Genomic DNA, 27,678 nt, shown 5'->3' on the forward strand with positions numbered 1-27,678 from the left:
AACAAACCAGGTTCAGCTGGAAACACGGAAAGTAGACTACATTCTTGGAAACGGATAGAAAGTGAGATGCGAGCAAAATTGTAGGAGGCGTCAAGGACGGCGAGCGTTCACGGAGGATTCGCTCTGCAAATGTCAGCAAGTAACACTAACAAAAGACGGCCAAACAGTCGTGTTATCTGACAAATGATAGGTACACTTACACGCGTGCTTTGAAAACAGAGCGTGATCTGACCTTTACAATTTATTGTTACCGAGGGATAAGACAGTGTTTTAGATACACGGATTGTCACGAAGCGGATATAACATGTTGGACTAAAAGAGTGGCAACGTTGCACGTGAACAGCTACTGTAGTTACACAAAGTGACACCATGGCAACAATCAAAACGACAATCCAAAGCTAAAAACCAAAATAGACAACGGATAGTTGAATAACAAAAAAGGACATCACAGACAATTAACAGTTTAATTACGATTCCAAGACCAACAAAAATTCAAATAAAGTAAGTAGATTTTGAGAGACTTCGCCGTCAATCTCTGCTCGAAAAAAGGTAATAGTATAAGGCTCAGGTAAAATGTGTAAATACAAAGGATGACCAACAATTACAGTTTAATCATTTATTTCTATGTATCTCATCACTGGCGTAATGTGCAGACCAGTGATTGTGTTTGTCAGCAAATACCAGTTTGCATAGTGGTCGACTATAAAACAAAAACTTCCAGAGGTGCAAGATAGGATGATTTGTTTCCTTCTATATAAAACACCAGTTAAAGAAGGTACACGCAAACAATGAGTGTTTTTGTTTTATTTTTTTAGATGGGTGTGTGTAGGTAGGTGGTTATCTGGTGTTGGCTTGGTTTTCTTCCTTTCTTTGTTTCTTTGTTTCTTTTTTAATTACTTACTTTCTTTCTTCTTTTTTTTCTCTCGTTCTTTCTTTCTTTCTATCTTTCTTTCTTTCTTTCTTTTTTAATTACTTACTTTCTTTCTTTCTCTCTTTCTCTCGTTCTTTCTTTCTTTCTTTCTTTCTTTATTTCTTTCTTTCCTTCTTTCTTTCTTTCTTTCTTTCTTTCTTTCTTTCTTTCTTTCTATCTTTCTATCTTCTTTCTTTCTTTCTCTACTTCTTTCTTTCTTTCTTTTACTGAAAGTGATTCGTCATGTTACTGGTTTGGGTCATTCGGATCAGTCATCGCTCAACGGCTATCGCCAGTTATCTCTCTGACCGGACGTTAATGTCCTACGCGAATCTATCAAACCAAGAATACAGAGTGATCTCCCATATGTTGTTCTCGAGCAGTGTTCGCGATACGAAAATGATTGCAGATTGGCCGACTTCGACAGTGATCTCCGTTCTGTTCTTCACAGTTAAGATAAAGACATCGTTCTAAGGTCAAAACAAGTCGAAATTGTGGGACTGCTGCCGGAAGGAGACCGTAATTAATGGTTGCATCACTGTCAAAAAATCGTCTGCTCCAGCGAGCGCCGAAACCAAACGGTTGATTATCACGTGACACTTTTGCCATATTTAGAGTTGTTTGCACAGTAAATACAGCCGCAAAAAATAGCTCGCTTGAAACTGTCTTACATATCAATTCCTTTGTAATTTGAAAATTACACAACACCATGAAAAATCATTATCGACGATCGCGAATCTGCTTATATATCCATAACACATTACGAAAAGATCTAAATATGTAAAAAAAATCGATTTCCTTGCCAGACAAGGAAAACCAAGGCATCCTGTCAGGGAGAGAATGAGCCGAACTCATTTTGACCTGAGTTCAGGATGGGTTTGGGTAGGAAAAAACGGTGTCAGTTGATTAATATATGTGTGTACCTGCATAGAGCTATTGCTTCAATCATTATTTGACCACAAAGTGAAGTAAACGGCGACGTCTGTATCAGCGCTTGTAACGTATTTAGGTCAACCTCAAAGAAAATAAATCAAACAAGTTTTTTTTATGACACATCTTCTGTCAGTAGTGTGTCATTCTACCTAAATTGGGTATGAAGACACTGTATCTGTTGATTTAAAGATTTCGTCGTCAGATTTCGCCCTTTTTGTCGTAAATAAATGTTCTGTCGCCACATGCAAAGCTAATAAGTGTCCCTTAATCGGTTCATCTTCTTTAGACTGTTCTTTTCCTTCTCTCTTTTCCCTTTCTCTTCAAAGTAAAAACATAAAGGGTTAAATATTTGTGTGACAAATTGATGTCATGTTTATTTGGTTTGGTCAAGAAGAAACGGTGTCTGTTGATTGATTCATTTCGCTGAGTGCAACGCTTAATCGTTACGTTACTCGAACCGCAAAGTACAAAAGTGTTTAACAGTTTTATGTCACATTTACTGTTAGTATCCTGCCATGCTTTCTGATTTGGGCATGACAAAAAGTTTCTGTTGACTTGTGCATTTCGTCATCCGATTTCACCCTTTTAAACACAGACATAACTTTTTGCTGCGTACCTAGCTTATTTGTCACTTATTGAATTCAACCGCAAAGTAAACGTTTTTGTGACAAATGTTCTCTCGGTAACCTGTCATTCTCTCTGATTTGAGTAAGAAATATCGGTGTCTGTAGATGTAGACATTTTCGCGACAACTATTCTGTCAGTGAGCTGTCAGGCAATCTGACTTGGATACCGAAACTGAGAAAAAAATCGGAGTCTTTTCTCTTTTTATATGGCCAATTTTCTGTCAGTAACCTGTTATGCTCGATGATTTTCGTTAGAAGAAACGGTGTCTGTTGATTTATACGTTTCGTCATCCGACTTCACCCTTTTTCTTTGCCTGCCCGTGATGTTTGATTTAGCCGTATGAATAGCGTGGGAACACACTCTATTCACAAAAGATAAACAGAAATATGTTTCATTGCTACAGCTCATAGAAATCTGGCTTGCGTGCGAGTCCTTTATGTGTCAGTCTAATGTTAGCTCCTTACTTTAAGCAAACATGGCACACACACAAAAATAGGCAAAAACACTCATAAACGGCGTCTTCGGAAGAAAAATGAACACCACTTCTTAACTTGCGTTTATCCTGATTCAAGGTTGTCATTTAATTACAAAGGCAAAAAAGATTTTTTTTTAAAGGCACCTAGAAAAATAGGAAGAACAAGTCGCGTAAGGCGAAATTACTACATTTAGTCAAGCTGTGGAACTCACAGAATGAAACTGAACGCACTGCATTTTTTCACAATGACCGGAGTCCGCCGCTAGTGCAAAACGGAGTGAAACTGACGAGCCTGTTCAGCGCGGTAGTGGTTTCGCTGTGCTGCATAGCACGCTTTTCTGTACCCCTCTTCGTTTGAACTTTCTGAGCGTGTTTTTAATCCAAACATATCATATCTATATGGTTTTTGGAATCAGGAACCGACAAGGAATAAGATGAAATTGTCTTTAAATCGATTTCGGAAATTTGATTTTGATAATAATTTTTATATTTTTAATTTTCAGACCTTGTTTTTAATCCGAATATAACATATTTATATGTTTTTGGAATCAGAAAATGATGAAGACTAAGATGAATGTAAATTTGGATCGTTTTATAAAAATATAATTTTAATTACAATTTTCAGATTTTTAATGACCAAAGTCATTAATTAATTTGTAGGCCACCAAGCTGAAATGCAATACCGAAGTCCGGCCTTCGTCGAAGATTGCTTGGCCAAAATTTCAATCAATTTGATTGAAAAATGAGGGTGTGACAGTGCCGCCTCAACTTTTACAAAAAGTCGGATATGACGTCATCAAAGACATTTATCGAAAAAATGAAAAAAACGTCCAGGGATATTATACCCAGAAACTCTCATGTCAAATTTCATAAAGATCGGTTCAGTAGTTTACTCTCAATCGCTCTACACACACACACGCACACACACACACACACACACACATATACACCACGACCCTCGTCTCGATTCCCCCTCTATGTTAAAACATTTAGTCAAAACTTGACTAAATGTAAAAAGCCTAAAAAAACAAAGAAAATAACAAACAAACAAATATTAACTTTCAAAATAAAGCTGACATTATATCGTACAATATGCAATTGTATCTGTCTTTGTATGCAGAAGATCAAATTAATATTTCCCTCCTTCACATCGATATCGCAGAAACAGAAAGTTAAGAATTGATCACTAGTTTCTGGTGGTGATAATGGGGAATCACGAGGATGAGTTTGATGTTATGATTATTAATTCTTACACACAAAAATTAAGACCGCTTTTACCCCCTGAAAATTCGTATTCATTTATAACCGGTCTCACCCGCCAGTGAAAAGCAATTAGTGCACAAAGACAGAAGGTCGTACCATCTCCACTGGGTAGTGCATCACACAGGGAACCCTGTTTATGGCTCCTCTGTTTACTTAGCTCCACTCGCACCAGGACAAGTAGTCTTCGGGTCGGGGACTGACATCAACTATACACAGTGAGGATGTGTAGCCACATGACGAACAACAGCTATACACAGTGAGGATGTGTAGCCACATGACGAACAACAGCTATACACAGTGAGGATGTGTAGCCACATGACGAACAACAGCTATACACAGTGAGGATGTGTAGCCACATGACGAACAACAGCTATACACAGTGAGGACGTGTAGCCACGTGACGAACAACAGCTATACACAGTGAGGATGTGTGGCCACGTGGCGAACAACAGCTATACACAGTGAGGATGTGTAGCCACATGACGAACCACAGCTATACACAGTGATGATGTGTAGTCACGTGACGAACAACAGCTATACACAGTGAGGATGTGTAGCCACGTGACGAACAACAGCTATACACAGTGAGGATGTGCAGCCCCATGACGAACAACAGCTAAACACAGTGAGGATGTGTAGCCACGTGACGAACAACAGCTATACACAGTGAGGATGTGTAGCCACATGACGAACAACAGCTATACACAGTGCGGATGTGTAGCCACGTGACGAACAACAGCTATACACAGTGAGGATGTGTAGCCACGTGGCGAACAACAGCTATACACAGTGAGGATGTGTAGCCACATGACGAACAACAGCTATACACAGTGAGGATGTGCAGCCCCATGACAAACAACAGCTATACACAGTGAGGATGTGCAGCCCCATGACGAACAACAGCTATACACAGTGAGGATGTGTAGCCACGTGACGAACAACAGCTATACACAGTGATGATGTGTAGCCACGTGACGAACAACAGCTATACACAGTGAGGATGTGTAGCCACGTGACGAACAACAGCTATACACAGTGAGGATGTGCAGCCCCATGACGAACAACAGCTATACACAGTGAGGATGTGTAGCCACATGACGAACAGCAGCTATACACAGTGAGCATGTGTAGCCACGTGACGAACAACAGCTATACACAGTGAGGATGTGTAGCCACATGACGAACAACAGCTATACACAGTGAGGATGTGTAGCCACATGACGAACAACAGCTATACACAGTGAGGATGTGTAGCCACATGACGAACAACAGCTATACACAGTGAGGATGTGTAGCCACATGACGAACAACAGCTATACACAGTGAGGATGTGTAGCCACATGACGAACAACAGCTATACACAGTGAGGATGTGTAGCCACATGACGAACAACAGCTATACACAGTGAGGATGTGTAGCCACGTGACGAACAACAGCTATACACAGTGAGGATGTGTAGCCACGTGACGAACAACAGCTATACACAGTGAGGATGTGTAGCCACATGACGAACAGCAGCTATACACAGTGAGGATGTGTAGCCACGTGACGAACAACAGCTATACACAGTGAGCATGTGTAGCCACGTGACGAACAACAGCTATACACAGTGAGGATGTGTAGCCACATGACGAACAACAGCTATACACAGTGAGGATGTGTAGCCACATGACGAACAACAGCTATACACAGTGAGGATGTGTAGCCACGTGACGAACAACAGCTATACACAGTGAGGATGTGTAGCCACGTGGCGAACAACAGCTATAGGCAGGTTTCACAATCTTCAATCACAGACTTCCTTTTTTTTTCAACAAAATCAATCTTGACAGAGATCTTTGAAATAGTGTTTTTATTAAAGCCTTACATCCTCCTGGATGGAATCAAGACAAAAACTTGTATGGAGACGCATTCTTGTCGACATAATGTGATAGCTTGTTACAGTACTCTATCAAACAAAGGGATAGACGTAAACAGAATTGGGTAACGATTTATTCAAAGAATATTGTCCAGAGGCTTTAATAAATTAAGCAATAACAATGCAAGCAAAATATCATTTCCGAGCTCAGTGAAAAAAGCAGCAAATAAGGACTAATTATGGGAATTCCGTTCTTCTGAACTGCTATTTCGCTGTGATGCACGTCATGAGCATACCTTCAAAAGTAACAATGTTAATTGCACTCCATTTCTCACTTTAAAAAGAAAGTAGAATCATTGACCAATAGAAAAAAACGAGTTTGGAATTTTTTTGTGCCTATTCTTGGGGAATAAATACCTGAAAATGTAACCCTACCCTCTAAATGGTGACATCATGACAGCGAAAAAAAATATGCAGAACAAGTCATGTGAAGCGATAATAAAACATTAAGTTGGTTTGAAACTAAAAGATCAACATTGGAATCAGGGACGAGTCATTGACAATGCTAGTGAGATTTGGCTAGCCGAAACCAGAAGACCGAGACGGGTTGCCTCCGCGAAGCATATGAACAAAACGGGCGATTTTTCTCATTTGAGCAGATTTTCACACTAAGCATGACATATCTGTTTATACATTGGGATCCAGGAAATCCAAAGGATACAATGCAATAACTTTTGAATCTGTAATCAAAAGTGTTATTGTTATTTGCAATTTTTAGAATGTTATGTACCAAATTTTATAATACATTTCATAACTTGACGAAATGTAAAACAAGTCGCGTAAAGCGATATAAAAACATGTAGTCAATCTATAGGCATCAAATTGAAGGATAAACTAAAAAAAAAAAAAAAACAGTCCGATCGGCGAGACTAAATTCAGATAGTCTCGGCTAACCATACCCGAAAACCGTCACGGATCACACTCATCTCCGCGAAGCATACCCAACCTGTTTTCTTTAATTCTGAACGCGTTTTTAAAATAAATATAACATATATATATTTTAAATCAGGAGAAGATAAGAAGTACAATGCAGTAGTGTTTGAATCTGTAATGAAATATTCGTTTTTGATGACAATTTTAATGAGCAAACTAATTCGCTTATTTTCAAGCTACCTGGCTCAAATGCAATATCAAAGTCCCGACTTAATCAAAGATTACTTAACAGGTCCGCCTCAACTATCACAAAAACGGAAATGACGTCATCAAAGACTGTGGCAGAGTACCTTAACGCAGTCCTAGTATATCCACTACTGACTGAACTGTGGCATAGTACCTGGACGCAGTCCCAGTATATCCACTACAGACTGAACTGTGGCATAGTACATGGACGCTGTCCCAGTATATCCACTACAGACTGAACCTTAATGTCTTGCATTTTCTACAACAACTACTCTGCACACATAAGAAAACCCAACCCCTCTCGCACGCACACATGCAAGTACGCACGCATCAACACTCACGCATCAACACTCACACACACACACACACACACACACACACACACACACACACACACACACACACACACATAAGCTAACACAAACGAACACGTGCGCACAACGCTCACGCGCACGCTTACACGCACACACACGCACGCACGCACGCACGCACGCACACGCACACACACACACACACACGTGCGCGCAACGCTCGGCCGCACGCACACACACACACACACACACAGCTAGATAATACATCATCTGATATGTTTCCTTGTTCATATGCTTTTTTCAAGTCATAAACGTAAACAATGAATGGTTTTACTGGGATTTTGTGCAGCGTTTTGTATTATCTGCGTTGTTGTCGGATTTAAATACTCTCTCAAAAACTGGGTATCTAATCACGACCGATAAGATTTTCCCCTTTTCGATTAAAAAGTACAATGAGATTTAGTCAGAACCATAACATTATTCTTCCAAAAACACTTATTAACATCCATGTAAAAGAAACACAACTCTGTTCATCAAATTATCTCACCCTTTGCAAGAAACGTATGGCGAAGGCACATTTCGCGCCGCGGTGCAGATGACGCAATTAACTCTCGTGACGAAACGATTGGTTCGTGACGTCGCGTCATCAACCGTTCATGAATGGCCCTTGTATGAATGGCATTCTTTCTGTTGGGATGACGTGTGAACCTCATCATTAGTGACTTGGAAAATCGGTCGGATTTAGGTATCCCCGAAGTCGGTCGGAATTGGATACACTTACCCTACACTCTTCCACACTGACAGGCGCGCGCGCACGTACGCACGCACATATGCAACATTAACAATGACAAAAATGAAACTTTTAAAAGCACTTGAAAGTTAATAAACAAAGCAACTATTGATTCCCTACGATTATATGATCGTGACTGGCTCTCTTTCCAAGTTCGAACGTTTTCAATCTGCTGTCTGACGTCATCAAAGTGTTGAAAAACGTACGGCGATGTCTATAAAACTCTCACTTGACCACAACATTCACAATGCAGTGCATTCAAGGATTGAAAAAAAACACTGGCGTTGATCAGACACAGTCACTGAATGTTGTTATTTTATAAATGAATCTGCTTAACATTTGGTAAGAAATGACCGTCAATAGTGCCGGGCGGTCGTGAGAATTCAAGGTTTTCAGAGACAGACAGTAAATAACGTGCTCTGAAATAAACACATGCCGAAAAATTCTTTAGTCAGCCAGTTGATCATCTGCCTGACAACGGATAGGAAGTATAAAATTGGTCGCATCATGGCAATTTGCTGTGTATGGCGGTCATAGCAGACGATTTGTCTTCAGGACGGTCGTGAGAAAAAATGAGACAGACACCTTGCCCGAGTGACTAGACAGTAAATAACGTGCTCTGAAATAAACACATGCCGAAAAATTCTTTAGTCAGCCAGTTGATCATCTGCCTGACAACGGATAGGAAGTGTAAAATTGGTTGCATCATGACAATTTGCTGTGTATGGCGGTTATAGCAGACGATTTGTCTGCAGGGCGGTCGTGAGAAAAAATGAGACAGACACCTTGCCCGAGTTACTAGACAGTAAATAACGTGCTCTGAAATAAACACATGCCGAAAAATTCTTTAGTCAGCCAGTTGATCATCTGCCTGACAACGGATAGGAAGTATAAAATTGGTCGCATCATGGCAATTTGCTGTGTATGGCGGTCATAGCAAACGATTTGTCTTCAGGACGGTCGTGAGAAAAAATGAGACAGACACCTTGCCCGAGTGACTAGACAGTAAATAACGTGCTCTGAAATAAACACATGCCGAAAAATTCTTTAGTCAGCCAGTTGATCATCTGCCTGACAACGGATAGGAAGTGTAAAATTGGTTGCATCATGACAATTTGCTGTGTATGGCGGTTATAGCAGACGATTTGTCTGCAGGGCGGTCGTGAGAAAAAATGAGACAGACACCTTGCCCGAGTGACTAGACAGTAAATAACGTGCTCTGAAATAAACACATGCCGAAAAATTCTTTAGTCAGCCAGTTGATTATCTGCCTGACAACGGATAGGAAGTGTAAAATTGGTTGCATCATGACAATTTGCTGTGTATGGCGGTTATAGCAGACGATTTGTCTGCAGGGCGGTCGTGAGAAAAAATGAGACAGACACCTTGCCCGAGTGACAAAATGACCAAGCGCAAGTAGAATAAGCCGTAGTTAGCCTTTCAAAACCCTTTCATGTCGTGATTTGATGGAAATTGCTACTTATTAAAAGCATGTTACGTCCAAACCTTTTAACAGCCATTCCAACTGAACAGATTTGTAATTAATACGAATACGAATACTTTATTATCTCATACAGAGAAATTTCAGTGTGGTGCACATTAAAAGACAAAACAAATAATAAGACAACAGATAATAAGACAACAGATAAAAATACCATACGAAGCATACTACACTCGCAACGTTTTTGAGACAGACACATTTTAGAAAAAAGACCGTTTACTTCACATGCGATTGTATCGACTAACCATAAACACATTCATTGTTTTTTTTAACTAAGTGTGTTCATCTATCTCTGTTCTTTGGTTTCTAATGTACTTTTCACTGGATTTCTTTGTGTGTTTTTGTACTGGTGCCTTTGTCTATTGCAATGTGGCTAAAAAGGGAAATCGTGTCTGTCTCATTTCTCACGACCGACCTACCTTTTTCGCTGGTGGGGAATACAAACTTGACTTAAATTCGATCAAAGTTTATTTTTCATATGTAAATTCAGAAGACATTCGACACAGACCAGTGAAAATTCACGACTAAACAAAACGAAACATTTTATTTAATATCAAAGTCAGGGACATACCCGACTCTGAAGACTGTGAAACCTGCCTATACACAGTGAGGATGTGTAGCCACATGACGAACAACAGCTATACACAGTGATGATGTGTAGCCACGTGACGAACAACAGCTATACACAGTGATGATGTGTAGCCACGTGACGAACAACAGCTATACACAGTGAGGATGTGTAGCCACGTGACGAACAACAGCTATACACAGTGAGGATGTGTAGCCCCATGACGAACAACAGCTATACACAGTGAGGATGTATAGCCACATGACGAACAACAGCTATACACAGTGAGGATGTGTAGCCACATGACGAACAACAGCTATACACAGTGAGGATGCATAGCCACATGACGAACAACAGCTATACACAGTGAGGATGTGCAGCCACATGACGAACAACAGCTATACACAGTGAGGATGTGCAGCTAGCAACATGACGAACAACAGCTATACACAGTGAGGATGTGTAGCCACGTGACGAACAACAGCTATACACAGTGAGGATGTATAGCCACATGACAAACAACAGCTAAACACAGTGAGGATGTGTAGCCACATGACGAACAACAGCTATACACAGTGAGGATGTGTAGCCCCATGACGAGCAACATTTATACACAGTGAGGATATATAGCCACATGACGAACAACAGCTATACACAGTGAGGATGTGTAGCCACATGACGAACAACAGCTATACACAGTGAGGATGTGTAGCCCCATGACGAGCAACATTTATACACAGTGAGGATATATAGCCACATGACGAACAACAGCTATACACAGTGAGGATATATAGCCACGTGACGAACAACAGCTATACACAGTGAGGATGTGTAGCCACGTGACGAACAACAGCTATACACAGTGAGGATGTGTAGCCACGTGACGAACAACAGCTATACACAGTGAGGATGTGCAGCCCCATGACGAACAACAGCTATACACAGTGAGGATGTGTAGCCACATGACGAACAACAGCTATACACAGTGAGGATGTATAGCCACATGACGAACAACAGCTATACACAGTGAGGATGAGTAGCCACATGACGAACAACAGCTATACACAGTGAGGATGTGTAGCCCCATGACGAACAACATTTATACACAGTGAGGATGTATAGCCACATGACGAACAACAGCTATACACAGTGAGGATGTATAGCCACATGACGAACAACAGATATACACAGTGAGGATGTATAGCCACATGACGAACAACAGCTATACACAGTGAGGATGTGCAGCTAGCAACATGACGAACAACAGCTATACACAGTGAGGATGTGCAGCCACATGACGAACAACAGCTATACACAGTGAGGATGTGCAGCTAGCAACATGACGAACAACAGCTGGCAGTGAGATTTTCTCTACTCCTCTTTTTCTTGCCTCCCTAATTTGTGTGGTGCAAACAGCAATTAGTGCAAACAGCAATTAGTGCAAACAGCAATTAGTGCAAACAGCAGTTAGTGCAAACAAGAACAGCGAGGCTGGTATAAATCTTGAGTAACATTAGTGTTAGCGAGGGAGAGGAAAACGCCGGTGAGTTCATGTACAGGGAACCTCAACATCCCCCTTGGCCTCCTTTTCAATGTCCAAGAATCTGAGAAAATCAGGTGCTGAAAGGGGGGAATCTCACAATGGAGATCAGTTTACAGACGTTATCAACAGATGATGTTAACAGAAAATCTGCAACACCAGGGTCTTAAAAGGCAAAATTGTTTTAAAACGAGAGTCGACTTGTCTTAAAAGGCACAATTGTTTTAAAACGAGAGTCGACTTGTCTTAAAAGCGGGGTTCCACTGTGTAGATCTTGCGTTAAGAGTCTGCATGGAAAACAGAAGAGCGTGGAGAGGTGTATGCCTATCGGAGAGTGACACCAGGCCAAGTCCCATGCTGGTGTCAACCTCTTCATTGCCGTTTTCTTTACACTTGAAGTGCGGCTTGGATACATATGCCAACCTCTCGCTGAACGACGAATGTAATTCTGTTTGTGTGATACATTCCGAAACCTAAATTCCGCTTGCGTGGTGGAGAAGAACAAAGATGTTTTTTTCGACATAATGTTTTTTTTTAAACGCTGAAGTAATTGGAAAGAACTAGTTCTCACGATATAGCTTTTGTTTAAATTCAGCATGCTTAGGGGCAAATTAAGGAGGAAATGAGTACATGGTATTATGATGACGATGATGACGCGAAAGAAGAAGAGGAAGAAGAAATGTCGTAAATAACCACAGGAAATTAGGGTAGAGGAAGGGAAGTATACAGTTGAGGAAAGTGATGAAAGAACGAAGGAAGACAAGTATTGAGTAGTGGATAGGGAAACGAGAATGGAGGAAGAGAAATATAAAGTAGACAAAGAGGAAAAGAAAGTAGGGAAAACAGTTAAAGTAGAGGAACTCGAGACGAAAGAATGAAGGTAGAGAAATGCAAAATACAGAAGGAAACAGGAATGTAGAGGAAAAGAAATAATTATAAAGATCTGGAAGTTGAAAGTGTAAAAAGGAATAAAATATAAATAAGATGAAGAGGGTAAGAAATATAAAGTACAAGGAGAGGAAACGAAAGTAACGGAAGAAAAATATAAAGAAAAGAAAGGTTGAACGAGAGTACAGGAAGGGCAATATAATGAAGAGATAAAAAAACAAGTCGCGTAAGGCGAAAATACAATATTTAGTCAAGTAGCTGTCGAACTCACAGAATGAAACTGAACGCAATGCCATTTTTCAGCAAGACCGTATACTCGTAGCATCGTCAGGCCACCGCTCATGGCAAAGGCAGTGAAATTGACAAGAAGAGCGGGGTAGTAGTTGCGCTAAGAAGGATAGCACGCTTTTCTGTACCTCTCTTTGTTTTAACTTTCTGAGCGTGTTTTTAATCCAAACATATCATATGTATATGTTTTTGGAATCAGGAACCGACAAGGAATAAGATGAAAGTGTTTTTAAATTGATTTGGACAATTTAATTTTGATAATAATTTTTATATATTTAATTTTCAGAGCTTGTTGTTAATCCGAATATAACATATTTATATGTTTTTGGAATCAGCAAATGATGGAGAATAAGATAAACGTAAATTTGGATCGGTTTATAAATTTTTATTTTTTTTTACAATTTTCCGATTTTTAATGACCAAAGTCATTAATTAATTTTTAAGCCACCAAGCTGAAATGCAATACCGAAGTCCGGGCTTCGTCGAAGATTACTTGACCAAAATTTGAACCAATTTGGTTGAAAAATGAGGGCGTGACAGTGCCGCCTCAACTTTCACGAAAAGCCGGATATGACGTCATCAAAGACATTTATCAAAAAAATGAAAAAAACGTTCGGGGATTTCATACCCAGGAACTCTCATGTCAAATTTCATAAAGATCGGTCCAGTAGTTTAGTCTGAATCGCTCTACACACACACACAGACACACACACGCACAGACAGACAGACAGACACACATACACCACGACCCTCGTTTCGATTCCCCCTCGATGTTAAAATATTTAGTCAAAACTTGACTAAATATAAAAAGAGAGGAAGTGAATGATAAAGTACAGCAAGGAGAATAGAGATCAGAAAAATAAACTGGAGAAAGGGGAAGAAAGATGAAGAGAAAGAGAAAAATAGAGTAGAGTATGTGAAAAGAGAGAAGAAGAACAACAACAATGTTGCAACAACAAGAGAGCAGAGGGAGGAAAAAATGGAAACAAACAAACAAACAAAGCCAAGGAGAAAATGTAGACAAGTATAACCATTGTGTACATACCTGTGATCCGCAAGTCTGTTGTGCTGCTACCGTGCTTGTGTAAATAATCATCACCACCTGAAATAAAACCAAAACATATATTTTACACCGTAAATAACCACTCACACACACACACACGCACGCACAAACGTGTGCATGCATGCACACACGCACGCAAGCACGCACGCACGCACCCACACACGCACGCACAAACACACCCACACGCACATGCACACACACACACACACACACACACACACACGCGCGCACGCACGCACGCAAACACACACACACACAAACACACACACACACTCACACACACACAAACACACACACACATACACACACACACACACACACACACACACACACACACACACACACACACACACACACACACACACATACACACAAACATTTTATCAAATGATGTCAGGAATGACAGAGACCATAATTATGTAGGGAAGGGGAAAAAGTTAAGGGGAAAAAATCATTTCTTTTTAACGCTCACAAACTTTCCCAAAACTCAAGCACAAACTACTCCAAATTTACTAAGGCAAAAAACAAAAACAAAAGTCTGTTCACAGTATCCCGACCGACCCTATTTTTTCGCGCGACCCTAGACTTTTTTTTGGCATTTGGGGGAGAAAAAAAAAGTCTTCGTTTTTTGGCAAAATAACTTAATAATATGGGGTTTTTTTAAGAAAAAAAAAGAAAGAAAAAATCTTGACCTACCGACCCTATTTTTTGGCCTATGTTACCGTAAACAGACTTCTTTTTGTTTTGCCTAATTGGTTCGAAAAGACCAACACATGCAGATTGCAGTAACCTGTCTCTGGTACACCATACTTCTCAAGTCATTGGTTTTTTCATCCACGAACGAATATGTGATTAAAATGATTATTGAAATAAACCAAAGCCTATCATTTACAATTATACAATATCATTACATGAGAATTTTGACCGAAAAACAAATCAAAAACTCTCTCTTAACATACTCGTTTTCATTCATATCTGCTAAAAAATTATTGTGCCTGTCTGGCAATAATTATGGTATGTTCTCATTATACTAAAACCGACGAAGGTGTGAATATAACTAAAGTGATTCCGGGACGTCCCCTTAAACAAGATTTTTAACTTTTTAAATGAAGTCAAGTTACAAGATCTGAAATAACAATTGTGACAAGATTTGAGCTTTTAAGAACCTTTTTTTCTATTTTACCGTAAGTGTAAGAGACCTCAGTGTAAATAGTTTTAAACAAAGAGATCATTATGTACACTGACAAAGGAAACAAATTTGACTCTTGTCAAAATAGCCAAACAGAAAACCAAACAACCAACCATATAAAATGGTTTATAAGACGGACAAAAAAGTCCTGAAAGAATCAATTTCTTGAAAGCCAATCTACATGTAGAAGTAATTTACTGGAATTTATAGATAGGATCTGTGTTGCCTTGTTTGTTGTTAGTGTCTAAATAATATGGGTTTGACAAAAATCCTGACAGTATCTCCGGTCGGCTTACCTCACTTGGACATTTCATCCCCACCATTCATCCCTGAATTTGTTTTGATCTACTTGACTTAATAATTATCTTTCCAGACTTATGATACAAGAAGTTAGAACTAGATTTAGCCGCTTCGACTATAGCTTTTACAGAAAGGTACAGGGGTTCTCCTGTGTGTCTGAAAAGGTCACTAAGTCAGCTAAAACGTTCGGTCAAACATCTTGAGTGTATTTTAGGCGGGCCTGGATTAGTTTACCTGACTAAACATGTATGCAAGTAGGTCATGTGTGCTTTGGTCGATCGTTCACCTCATGCTAATGCGTACTTACGTAGTTCATTGGAGCAATTAGTATGTAAGGCGGTCAGGGACCCCAAAAAATCACTTTTTTCGTGCTAGAACCGACAATGTGGTTGCTTTGTTGTGATCATTTTCCCATGGGGGTCATTTTCAATCGCACTAGCAGTAGTTGGTTTAAACAGCTTTTTATTCCGTTGCATAAATACAAAGCCGTAATTGAAAGTTGTAATTAAGGGAGCACAACAAGATAAACTTATAAATGTGCTCTTAGAAACAAACGAGTAATGTGGCGGACAAAATTGTAAATGCATGATATTTAAACAAATGAAAACAAGAACAACAACAACGATAACTATAGCAACAGTGGTACGGAAATCTCACACACACAACGCACACACACACACACACACACACACACACACACACACACACACACACACACACACACACACACACACACACACACACACACACACACACACACACACACACACACACAAAGGACAATCAGATACAGGGAGAGAGAGAGAGAGAGAGAGAGAGAGAGAGAGAGAGAGAGAGAGAGAGAGAGAGATTGCATCCACTATAGATCAATTCAATGCTCTAATAACAAAATGACTAAACATATGGTATTAACAAAAACGTTTGCTGTCTAATATAAATTTCTGAATCTGATGAAACAGCGCTGTGTTTTCAGCCAAGGACTTGTCACTATTACCGTACACAGCACACAAAACAGTAATATTATTATCTGGTAGAGTATCAATATATCAATAGTGGTTGCTCTAACATTCGTGTACAATGGACAGTCAAATAAAAAGTGTTCACAATTTTCAACATGAAAACCACACCTGCAGAAAACATCATTTTGTCAAATGTCTTTTAAACATATCTGCATTTAAATCACTTATCTCTAATCTTAATTTACAGTGAATGATTTCTGCTTTTCGAACTTTAGAGTAGACATACGGGGGAATTAGAGGGTCATCTCTGGACAAAAATCTTTTAAAACAACCAATTGAATTCGTTTGTTTTATATGATCAGGTAATTCATTCCATAAAGATGTTGCAGAAGGGAAAAAGGAATGCTTATATAATTCAGTTCTACATCGAAACATTTGCCTATCATATGGTTTGCGTCGGTGGTACGGATTTACTGCTGAAATGAGAGATGGTAAGTAATCAAGTAAATACACTGGCGCTAGACCATTAACTAATTTAAAATAAACGATCAATTTATGTTTTCTGCGCCGTTCTTGCAGTGTTGTAAAACCTGACTCATTGTAAAGTTTTTGATGGCTTGGTCCACGAACAGCTCCAATAATAGTTCTAATAGCATCTAGGTGCATTTTTTCAAGTTCAACTGCCAACATTGCATTGCAATTATCCCATATTACATCTGCATAGTCAAAATGAGGAAGAATAAAAGCCTTATACATCATTTCTAGTGCCTTGCGACTGAGTCGATATTTATAGGAACGCAAACATGCAACTAAACTACGAGCTTTAACAACTATAGAGTGTACATGATGATTCCATTTACAGTCATTTTGCAGATACACGCCCAAATGTTTATGAACAGTGGTTTCAATTAATATCTCTTCGCCAAATTTTAGCGGCAATGTTTCCGGTTGTCTTCTAGTAGAGACAGTCAATAATTCAGTTTTGGACTGATTAAAATTAACTTTCCAATTTTTTGCCCATTGCATTATCTGTTGTGCATCAGAATTCAAAATTTCAGTGCGTTCAAGTGTATTATCGAGGGACACGTACATACTCGTGTCGTCGGCAAATAATTTAATTATTGATTTAATATCAACAACAATGTCATTAATATAAACAAGAAACAGAAGTGGCCCCAAGACTGACCCTTGAGGGACACCAGAATGAACACAGCGGTAATTTGACATGCAACCTTTTATAAGTACAGCTTGAGTTCTATCAGACAAATAATCTTTAATCCATTCTAATAACATATCTCTTATACCTATTGCGTATAGCGGTAGTTCGCAGACAATGGACTTGAAGTTCACAAGGAGAGTGCAGGGAGCGTTAACTAAGAGCAAGACGACAGAAAGATCCATGCAATAATAAAATTTCAGCGTTGGCAGCATCGATTTTCATTGTTAACATCCATAAAACCTCCGATTTACGCTGGCTGCTTCAAGTGTTTCAACTGCTCCTCAAACATGGATATTTTGCCATGCATCCTGCCACATGATTTTCTCGTAAACATATCCACTACCTGCCTTGCGCATAGACACAAAGGAAACAAAAAGTTTGGACTTCTCAATTTTAACTTTTCTGTGTGTCTTTGCGTTCTCTTTGTGACTCCCAATATTGGCTCGTTGGAAATAAAGGGCAATTTTTATTGGATATATCAAGCCTGTCAGCAAGTCCTTTGGTAGCGAACTTAGTGTGTGGGCTTTGCATGTTGAGATGTTGTCAACTAGTTCAGGTTGACACTCGATATTTCTTCTGTTTCTGATTTCATACAAACCGCTCTTTGGCCTGAAGCAATAGTCCAGTCCTATCTTTAGACTGTGTTGTGCGTGCACTGTTTCCCAGTGAATGAACCTTTCCCTAATCATCGATCGGTTTCTTATTTTGCGAACTCTGCTGTGTTTTGTACATCATCAGCACTTGTTAGCACATCTCTTAAAGCTCGGACGTGCCAAATATGTATAGCTTTCAATCAAGGCTTCTCCATTCAAAGACGCATATTCTTGGAATCAAAGCATTGTTGTCTGGCTTCAGATGCAGAGACAACTGCTTGTCTTTGTGGTCCTGCCATCTTTTTCAAATGAATACAGTCTTGCGTTCAGCACGTACAAATAGGATTGCTACTGTTTCGTAAGAATCAGTTCCACTATTTACCCTTATTTCCACACATACAGGTAGGTGTTAACCGACGGTTTCATGTTGAGTTATAATTCATTCGATTGTATAGGCCTCATGTCACTAACCTGCAAAGGTCACATTGACATCAGGTCAATTTTCTGATTTGGACATGCATGGGGACTTGTTTTGAAGTTAGCTGTCATGGTGTCCATGCAGTCAAGTAATACAAAACAGAAACCTGGCAACTCTCCATTAAGACGCAACTAAACAACGCACAGGCTGTAATTGTTGAATATTCGTTCTCAAGTAAATAATAATTTGTCGTAGCCTAGTCATGCAAGACCTTTGCTAAAGTATCTTGCATGATCAGGGCTTAGACATGATAGTGATAGGCTAGGCATTTCTCATCAACAGAAATCCCGAACTGTCACTTCAGAAGACGTAGTTGCGCTGAATGTACAATCACCATGTATCCTCAGCCCGTATCCTCCACATTAAGAGTAATTACACCAACAGCGCTGTCGTCAAACAGGCGTCAAATTGGCGCAGGGATATCTCAAGATGGAGCAACGATCGCTGACTGCAAAGTTGCACAGCAACCAAAATGACTTGCGCAACTAACCGCCAACAGCCTCAACAAACTGTCCACAATGTCGACAGTCTGCCAACAACGTAACCCTTTCACCTTAAGAAGGCATCCTATTGGCGCAGGGATATTTCAAGATACAGCAACGATCGCTGACTGCAAAGTTGCACAGCAACCAGAATGACTTGCGCAACGAACCGCCAACAGCCACAACAAACTGTCCACAATGTAGACAATCTGCCAACAACGTAACCCATTAACCTTACAGTCAACTCTTACACACTCCAAGCAGGAGTTAACCCTTCTCTGTCAGTCAACTCCTGAACAAACTCGACACCAGTGAGCAAATGCCAGATCACAGTCCGCGTTCGTGTACGCCGAGCTCAAAGAAAAACACTGTCGGTGAAAAAAAGGTTACACTAATTATTTGCATTCTTTGTCGTGCGAAAGCTGTGGGTCTGGATGGACGAACTGATGCCCTGCTGAAACGCACCAAAAGCAGGTCATGTACCTCTGGCTGTTACTGGAAACCCTACATGACCTCATGTTTGAAGATTATCAAAGGTCCACTCAAAGACTGTGGAGTACATGACCTACCATGCACCATGCACCAGCCACTATGACTTGATAATGAACGCAAAGAAAGCGGCCAATCTGTTATTTCTTTCCTTCAGTCTTTCTGTTCCGTCTTTTTTTTTCTCTTTTTTTCTTCTTTCTTTTCTTTTTACATTTAGTCAAGTTTTGACTAAATGTTTTAACATAGAGGGGGAATCGAGACGAGGGTCGTGGTGTATGTGTGTCTGTCTGTCTGTGTGTGTGTGTCTGTGTGTGTGTGTAGAGCGATTCAGAGTAAACTACTGGCCCGATTTTTATGAAATTTTACACGAGAGTTCCTGGGTATGATATCCCCAGACATATTTTTCATTTTTTTCGATAAATGTCTTTGATGACGTCATATCCGGCTTTTTGTAAAAGTTGATGCGGCACTGTCACACCCTCATTTTTCAATCAAATTGATTGACATTTTTGTAAAGCAATCTTCGACAAAGGCCGGACTTCGGTATTGCATTTCAGCTTGGTGGCTTAAAAATTAATTAATGACTTTGGTCATTAAAAATCTAAAAATTGTAATAAAAATTTTTTCATATAAAACGATCCAAATTTACGTTCATCTTATTCTACATCATTTCCTGATTCCAAAAACATATAAATATGTTATATTTGGATTAAAAACAATCTCTGAAAATTAAAAACATAAAAATTATGATTAAAATGAAATTTCCGAAATCGATTTAAAAATAATTTCATCTTATTCCTTGTTGGTCCGCCGCTTGTGCAAAACGGAGTGAAACTGACGAGCCTGTTTAGCGCGGTAGTTGTTTCGCTGTGCTGCATAGCACGCTTTTCTGTGCCTCTCTTCGTTTTAACTTTCTGAGCGTGTTTTTAATCCAAAAATATCCTATCTATATGTGTGTCTGTGTGTGTGTGTGTGTGTGTGTAGAGCGATTCAGAGAAAACTACTCGACCGATCTTCATGAAACTTGACATGAGAGATCCTGAGTATGGTATCTCCAGACGTTGTTTTCATTTTTTTTATTTGTTTTTATAAATATCCGGCATTTCGTGAGGCGGCACTGTCACGCTCTCATTTTTCAACCAAATTGGTTGAAATTTTGGTCAAGTAATCTTCGACGAAGCCCGGACTTTGGTATTGCATTTCAGCTTGGAGGCTTAAAAATTAATTAATGAGTTTGCTCATTAAAGATGTCATTAAAATAGATTTTTCGCAAACAGATTTAAAATTGATTGCATCGTATTCTTCATCATATTTTGAATCTAAAAATATATACATATGTCATGTTTACTTTTAAAATGTGATCACAATTAACGAAAATAGATTAATTAGTCTTACGATAAAAATTTAAGAAATCGATCAAAAAATGATTTCATCTTATTCTTTATCATTTCCTGACTCCAAAAACATATAGATATGATAGGTTGTATTCAAAACAAGCCCCGAAAGTTAACAAGAATACAGAAAAGCGCGCTTTCCTGCTTAGCACAATACGCAACCACGCTATTCTGGCGTGTTAATTTCACTGCGTTTTGCACGTGGAAGGTGAGCGATTTCCTTCTCGCGGGGATTGACGAAGCTGTACTGTCTTGGTGAAAAACTAAAGTGCGTTCAGTTTCATTCCGTGAGTCCGACAGCTTGACTAAATGTAGTAATTTCGCCTTACGCGACTTGTTTTTTTGTTGTTGTTTTTTTTCTTCTTTCTTTTGTACAGCCTTTGAGAATAATCAGAGTACTAGTCACGAGTTAATCTTGTAAGGTGCTTTATTGTATTGTGTTACGTACATACATTTGTTATTACAGACTTGTGAACCTTGAGATGCTCTGGAAACTTCATATAATGTTGGAATGTGTTTTTATGTATATTTGTATGTGTGTGGTGGGGTTCTTGGACGCCTAGTTATCTTTAAAGGGAAAGGAATCAAGACTGACATTACCACTATGTATTATTAGCAAAAAGAAAGACGTCAACCACTCATCTTCAATTCTATACACCAGAACCGACTTTTATCAATCGTTAAATCGAATATATAACTCCTTCAGTAACCTTTTCCTGATTTTTAAACGAGAGGTTTCTTTGTAATCAGATTAATGTTGCGGCACTGTCTTAAGTTGGAATAATGAACAGGGTTATAAAAAAAAAGACAAAAATGCAATAAGAGCAAAGAGATAAGACTCTGGGGTTGTGATATCAGAAGCAAGAGTTTAAACAGATTAAACACTTGCATTGTCCGTTCTAGGGATGCATAAAGTGTGTGTTTGCATTTTCCCCTGTGCATTTTATTTCCTCAATGGATGAGGGGCTCATACAGTTCGTATCCGAACATTTTCCCTCAATGATGTTCTGTCTTACACGGAGACAACTTTCCATCTGTATATATATGTGGACATGGACATGGACATGGATATTCAAGTTGCCTTTCCTCCTCTCTTCTCGTCTCGTGTTACCTGATATGATGCGATCTGATTTTAAACACTAAGACCTTCAGAAAGCATAATGCTAAGCAACACAACGAGGCTTAAAAGAAAATTGACATGGGTTGTTTTTTATTACAAGAAGTTCAGGTTTTGTTTTGTTTTGTTTTGTTTTGTGTGTTTTTATTTTTATTTATTTATTTTTTTTATTTTTATTTTTTATTTTTTTATATCCATGTACACTCGAATAGGTTGTGAAAATAAAACATTAACAGCACTTGCTTTGCGAGTTAAAGTTTCCAAATGTGTGGAGTAGATTATTGATATAATCTTCAACGAGCCGATTTTGTGATTACAAACACTGTAACTTCAAAACATTTCATTAAACATCGATATTCTGATAACATTTTTCGCCATTTCTATTCAAATGTGACATATTCCATAACAAATCGTGTTTGTTTTAGTTTAGTTTAGTTTATTTTAGTTTCCTTTAGGTTGATTTAATAAATTTGTCTCGTCTTGTCTAGTTTTGTTTTGGTTTGTTTTGTTTTGTTTGTTTTGTTTGCTTTGTTTTAGTTTGGTTTGGTTGGGTTGGGTTTGTTTTGTTTGTTTTGTTCAGTTCAGTCTAGTGAATGTGCGTGAGTGTGTGTGTGTGTGTGTGTGTGTTTGTGTGTGTGTGTGTGTGTGTTTGTGTGTATGTGTGTGTTTGTGTGTGTGTGTGTGTGTGTGTGTTTGTATTTGTTACAGTGACTTAAGGTGAACAAAACACAGTCAGTGACAGTGCAAAAGCCATCCTCGGTACGGGTCAAGTAAAAGTACGTTAATGTCTTAAGTGCATAAATTATAACCATGAAAGGTTTGTCTTACAAGGCTTAAAACATGGACTTAACACCACTGACGAATACAGAAATTCATTTTGACAGATTCCAATATGTTACCAAATATTTGTTTTGCTGAGAGAATTCCTAAAAGAAATACTGTTAAAATTACACGTGCATTACAAAATGGCATTATTACCCGTGTTAAACCACGTCACTATAACCTTGTTTGTCGTGGAGTATACGTACTACATGTAGAAAGAGGAGGAGGAGGAATCTCGTAATCTTTGTTGTTTTGAGTAGAGCTAGTAGTAGTAGTAGTAGTAGTAGTAGTAGTAGTAGTAGTAGTAGTAGTAGTAGTAGTTGAAGTAGTAGTAGGAGGAGGAGGAAGAGGAGGAGGAGAAATCTAGTTATCGCCGTTGTTTAGGTTGTTATTGATGTTGTCTATGCTTGTGATTTTTAGAAAAAAATCAAATCTTTGATGGAAATATTTTAAATTGTTAACCCTTTGCATGTCTGGTTTCTAACTAAAACAGAAAACAAAAGAAAACAAACAAACAAAAAGTAAAAACCACAACTCTGTTTTCGTTTAATCTACGTATCACATATCATTCGCAGGGCAATACTTAGGAAGCATCATTGTCTGTATTTCACGTTCTCACAAATAAAACGACATCGTCATTGATCTGAGAGGGTAAAACTGCGCATACATCAAATAAGTAACCTGCTGTTCGGCGTCTAGATCAATTGGTAGTACACTCATACCACTATCTATTTAAAGCCTACTGTTTACTGACCACACAGTAATGTGTGCAGACGGGCGCAATTTGTAAGCAGCCTGTTTAACTGAGGATAAAACTGTCTTTTGTCTTCTGTGTGCAGAGCTTTGTGAATAAACCACAAATCAGGACAACGCGCGCACTGCCACTAAAAACTGTCCCGACAAAAATCTTTTGATTTGAGAGTGAAAAGGGGCAAGTTGGCAAAGAAGTAGACTCTCTTGGTGCTTTTGTCACTACAACTACAAAATGTGTGGAATGTACAATGACTCAAGCTGACATCAGTAATCGTTTGAGGCAGAGACGTGTGTTCGTTAATAGTCTGGGAAGAATGCTTGTCAAGTAAGGGCCGTTTTGTTTAAATGTGTCCTTTAAGCAGAAGGGAATTAGAAAACAATCAAAGATGGCCCTGTTTTGCTTTGTTATTTAAAACAAATTCTAGCCAGATAGTACACAAAACTGAACTGTTTAAACTGTTTCTAAGGCAAAATCAGTGCAACGATATCATCAAAGACTGCACTGTTTAAACCCTGTAACTGAGGAAATTGTTGTTTAATGATTAAATTCTATGCTGTTTCATTCTGTTACCGAGACAAAATGTAACTTACTAATTAAAGACTGTATCGTTTCAATTTCTTACTTAAGTAGAAAGTAATTGAATAATCTAACCCTGTTGTTACATATCAACAACATGGTTAGATTAGTGTGTGTGTGTGTGTGTGTGTGTGTGTGTGTGTGTGTGTGTGTGTGTGTGTGTGTGTGTGTGTGTGTGTGTGTGTGTGTGTGTGTGTGTGTGTGTGTGTGTGTGTGTGTGTGTGTGTATGTGTGTGTGTGTGTGTAATAATACTACCTCTTCTACTCTGCACTAGTGACAGAATAAAATTGAATAGACTAGTAGTCTTGCAGAATGTTATTGCGTAATAAAAGTATATCGTGTTTTGATTTGTTACTCAGGCAGAATATAATTCAATAATCCAGAACTTTACTGTTTTGATTTGTTAATGAGACAATGTAATTGAACAACTAAACACTGTACAGTTTATCTTCGTCACTTGAACAGAATGTAATGTGATAATTAAAGATTGTACAAATCTAATCTGTTACTCGGACAGAATTTAACTGAATAATCAAAGAATGAATTGTTTAACTATGTAACTCAGGCAGAATTTATTGAATAATCAAAGAAGAAACGGTTGAAATCTGTTACTCACGCAGAATTTCCCTGAATAATCGATTAAATAATGTCCTGCTTTAATATGTTACTCAGGCAGAATTTAGCTTAATAATCAAAGAATGTAAGCCTATATACTGTTTCAATCTGTAAATCAGGCAGAAGTATTTTGAATAATGAAGGTATATCCTGTTTAATCTGTTACTCAGGCAGGATTTATTGGAATAGAATATACTGTTTTAATCTGTTACTCAGGAAGAATTTAATTGTTTAATCAAGGACTGGACTGTTGTAATGTGTTATATAAGCAGCGTGTAAGAAAGAAATGAAATACCATACTGTTTTGATATATTACTCAGACATAATGACATTTAGTCATCCATGACGGCACCAATTTAATGTGTTACTTGAACAGAATGCAACTGAATAAATAAACACTATATAATCAGGTCCTTTATATCATGAGGTCGAATGCATTTGAGGATACAGCATTTTATTATGCAAACCAAAAGTGAGAAGGCAAATAAAGCAGTGACATTTTGTTTTTCACTTCCCTAGGGATACTTAATTTTCGTTACTTATTCTATCTGCCTGATACACGTTGAAAGGGATATGGTTATAAAACGTCTACATATACTGACATAATGTATACGGAATTGCCTACCTGTGAGATCTAGCAAAACATTTCATCAGGTGGTGAAACATCATCGCACATTTGTATTTGAGAACAACTCTAGTCGGGGCCGTGATGTGGACTATGTCTCTAATGGAACTAACAGAGGTTCCTGTTTCAAAACCTTCTCAAACATACAGACTAAGAAATTTTTTCCATGTATTAAGATGAATTCAATTACTTGATTTACGGGTGTCCAAGATTCAAGAGGGCCAAGATTTGTCCTCTACTACCCATTCAACTTCTGTCGTTCACGACAGCTAAAAGGCTTGCTGTTTGTAGCTGAGCTAAATATGTTTCACCATAAGTGGTTGAGAATAGAAATCGGCGAATCATTTTCGTCACCGAAGTTCTCCAGAGTCTCACCAAACGGCTTTATCTTTTTTTTTTTTTTTTTACCAGTAGCTAATTTTCCTGTCGTTTTATCGAGGTATTCATAACATTCATACAGGGAACTAAAAACTACCCAGAAACTTTTTATAGCAATGGATGGATGGGAAGACGAAGACGCAGAAGACAGTGAAGAAGGAAGGAATTGACAAATCTTATTACAAAAACATGAAACAGAGATTGAACAACATTGATGCTCACCATTGTTACCGTGAAGAGGTTTAGTTCCATACTGTTCACAATCGGTACGTCCCGAGGATTGAAGTTCTTCGGTTTCTTGACGGATCTCTTCAACACACTTCCAACCCGTATTCCTTGTTTTTCTTACGCGCGCTCTTCGTTCAATTCGGCTTCGTCACTCACTCACTCACTCGTTTAAGTGTCGTTTGTCAGTCAGCTAGTCCGCGCTTTTCCCTTCTCTTTTCAGTATCTTCGTCAGTTCTTTCAGTGTCCGGCTTTAGCTCTTATTGTTTCACTGTTATAGGGACGTGTGGGTCTTTCTATTCCGTCCTCGTTGCGTCAAGTTCTCGGGTGGATTCCTTCTTTCTCTCTGCTTCAAAAGATGCGCAGCAAGAATACCTAATGGAACGACGTCTCTCCTCCACGCAGCATTCTATTGGTCGATTGTTGCCTGAGGGCGCAGGTAGCGTGCACGGGATTGGATAAGAGGGCGTTGTTCAAACACACCGAGACTACCAGGCTCCCGGTTGCAGCGGGCGAAGGTTGTGTCGCAAAGGTTCGACACCTTCATCACCCCTTCATTCCCCTTTTAAAAATAGTGTGTATATGCACGTGGTGTAGCTGTAAGGAGTGGTGCTGTCTTTGTGTCACCAAATATTGACATACATTTACAGCTGGTCGGATTTTGTTTCCGACAGCTTTTACACCCAACCCCCAAAGTGTACGTCCATGCGTCCTATACACACTAGAACCCGAGAAAAAGTACTATAAATTCCTGAAGGGGGTCCCGCGACGCACTAAACTGAAAAAGAGCGAGTCCCGTGACGCACTAAATTTGTGTTATTCTGCGTGCCGTCGGTACTGATTTTCAGACGTTGATCATCATACAGAATGGACACTAACGTACACTAGGCTGGATTTCGAAGAGGAGAAAGTTTCATGTTAGATCTGTACCTACACAAATTAATGGAGTAAATCCCCGTTATGACAAATAACGCCTTTGTGAAATTCTCAAAGAAAATCCATAGACCCCTTAAAACTTGAAATTGGGGTTCCCGAAACCCTCCCAGGTAGAGTGATTGTGAAAAGTCCGTGACTAGTACCCAAGAAACAAAACAATAGCAATACCTTTAAGAACATAAACATCAACTTATTGACAAGCAGAAATAGAGCTATGTCACGTGTGTCATGGATGAAATTGTAAGACACTGTTTCTGATTATTCAAAACGTTGTTTCAGTAAATGCCAGCAAGACAATACACTGAAAACCTTTGCAGAGGGCATCACCACGA

At 39.0% G+C, this 27,678-nt stretch overlaps 1 protein-coding gene across 1 annotated transcript in view; it reads right to left on the reverse strand.

Moving 5' to 3' along the window:
- The window catches only part of LOC138962442 (keratin-associated protein 10-4-like), a 59,326-nt gene extending 32,521 nt beyond the window's left edge, over positions 1-26,805 (reverse strand). The window contains exons 1-2 of the mRNA XM_070334250.1: positions 26,408-26,805; positions 14,177-14,233 (exon numbers count right to left, since the gene is read on the reverse strand). Of these exons, the coding sequence (XP_070190351.1) occupies positions 14,177-14,233; positions 26,408-26,437 (87 nt within the window). The 5' untranslated portion in view covers positions 26,438-26,805. The remainder of the gene's footprint in view (positions 1-14,176; positions 14,234-26,407) is intronic.
- Between the last annotated feature and the right edge of the window lie 873 nt (positions 26,806-27,678).

The sequence above is a fragment of the Littorina saxatilis genome, linkage group LG3, assembly GCF_037325665.1.
Source record: "Littorina saxatilis isolate snail1 linkage group LG3, US_GU_Lsax_2.0, whole genome shotgun sequence".
Classification (NCBI taxonomy): domain Eukaryota; kingdom Metazoa; phylum Mollusca; class Gastropoda; order Littorinimorpha; family Littorinidae; genus Littorina; species Littorina saxatilis.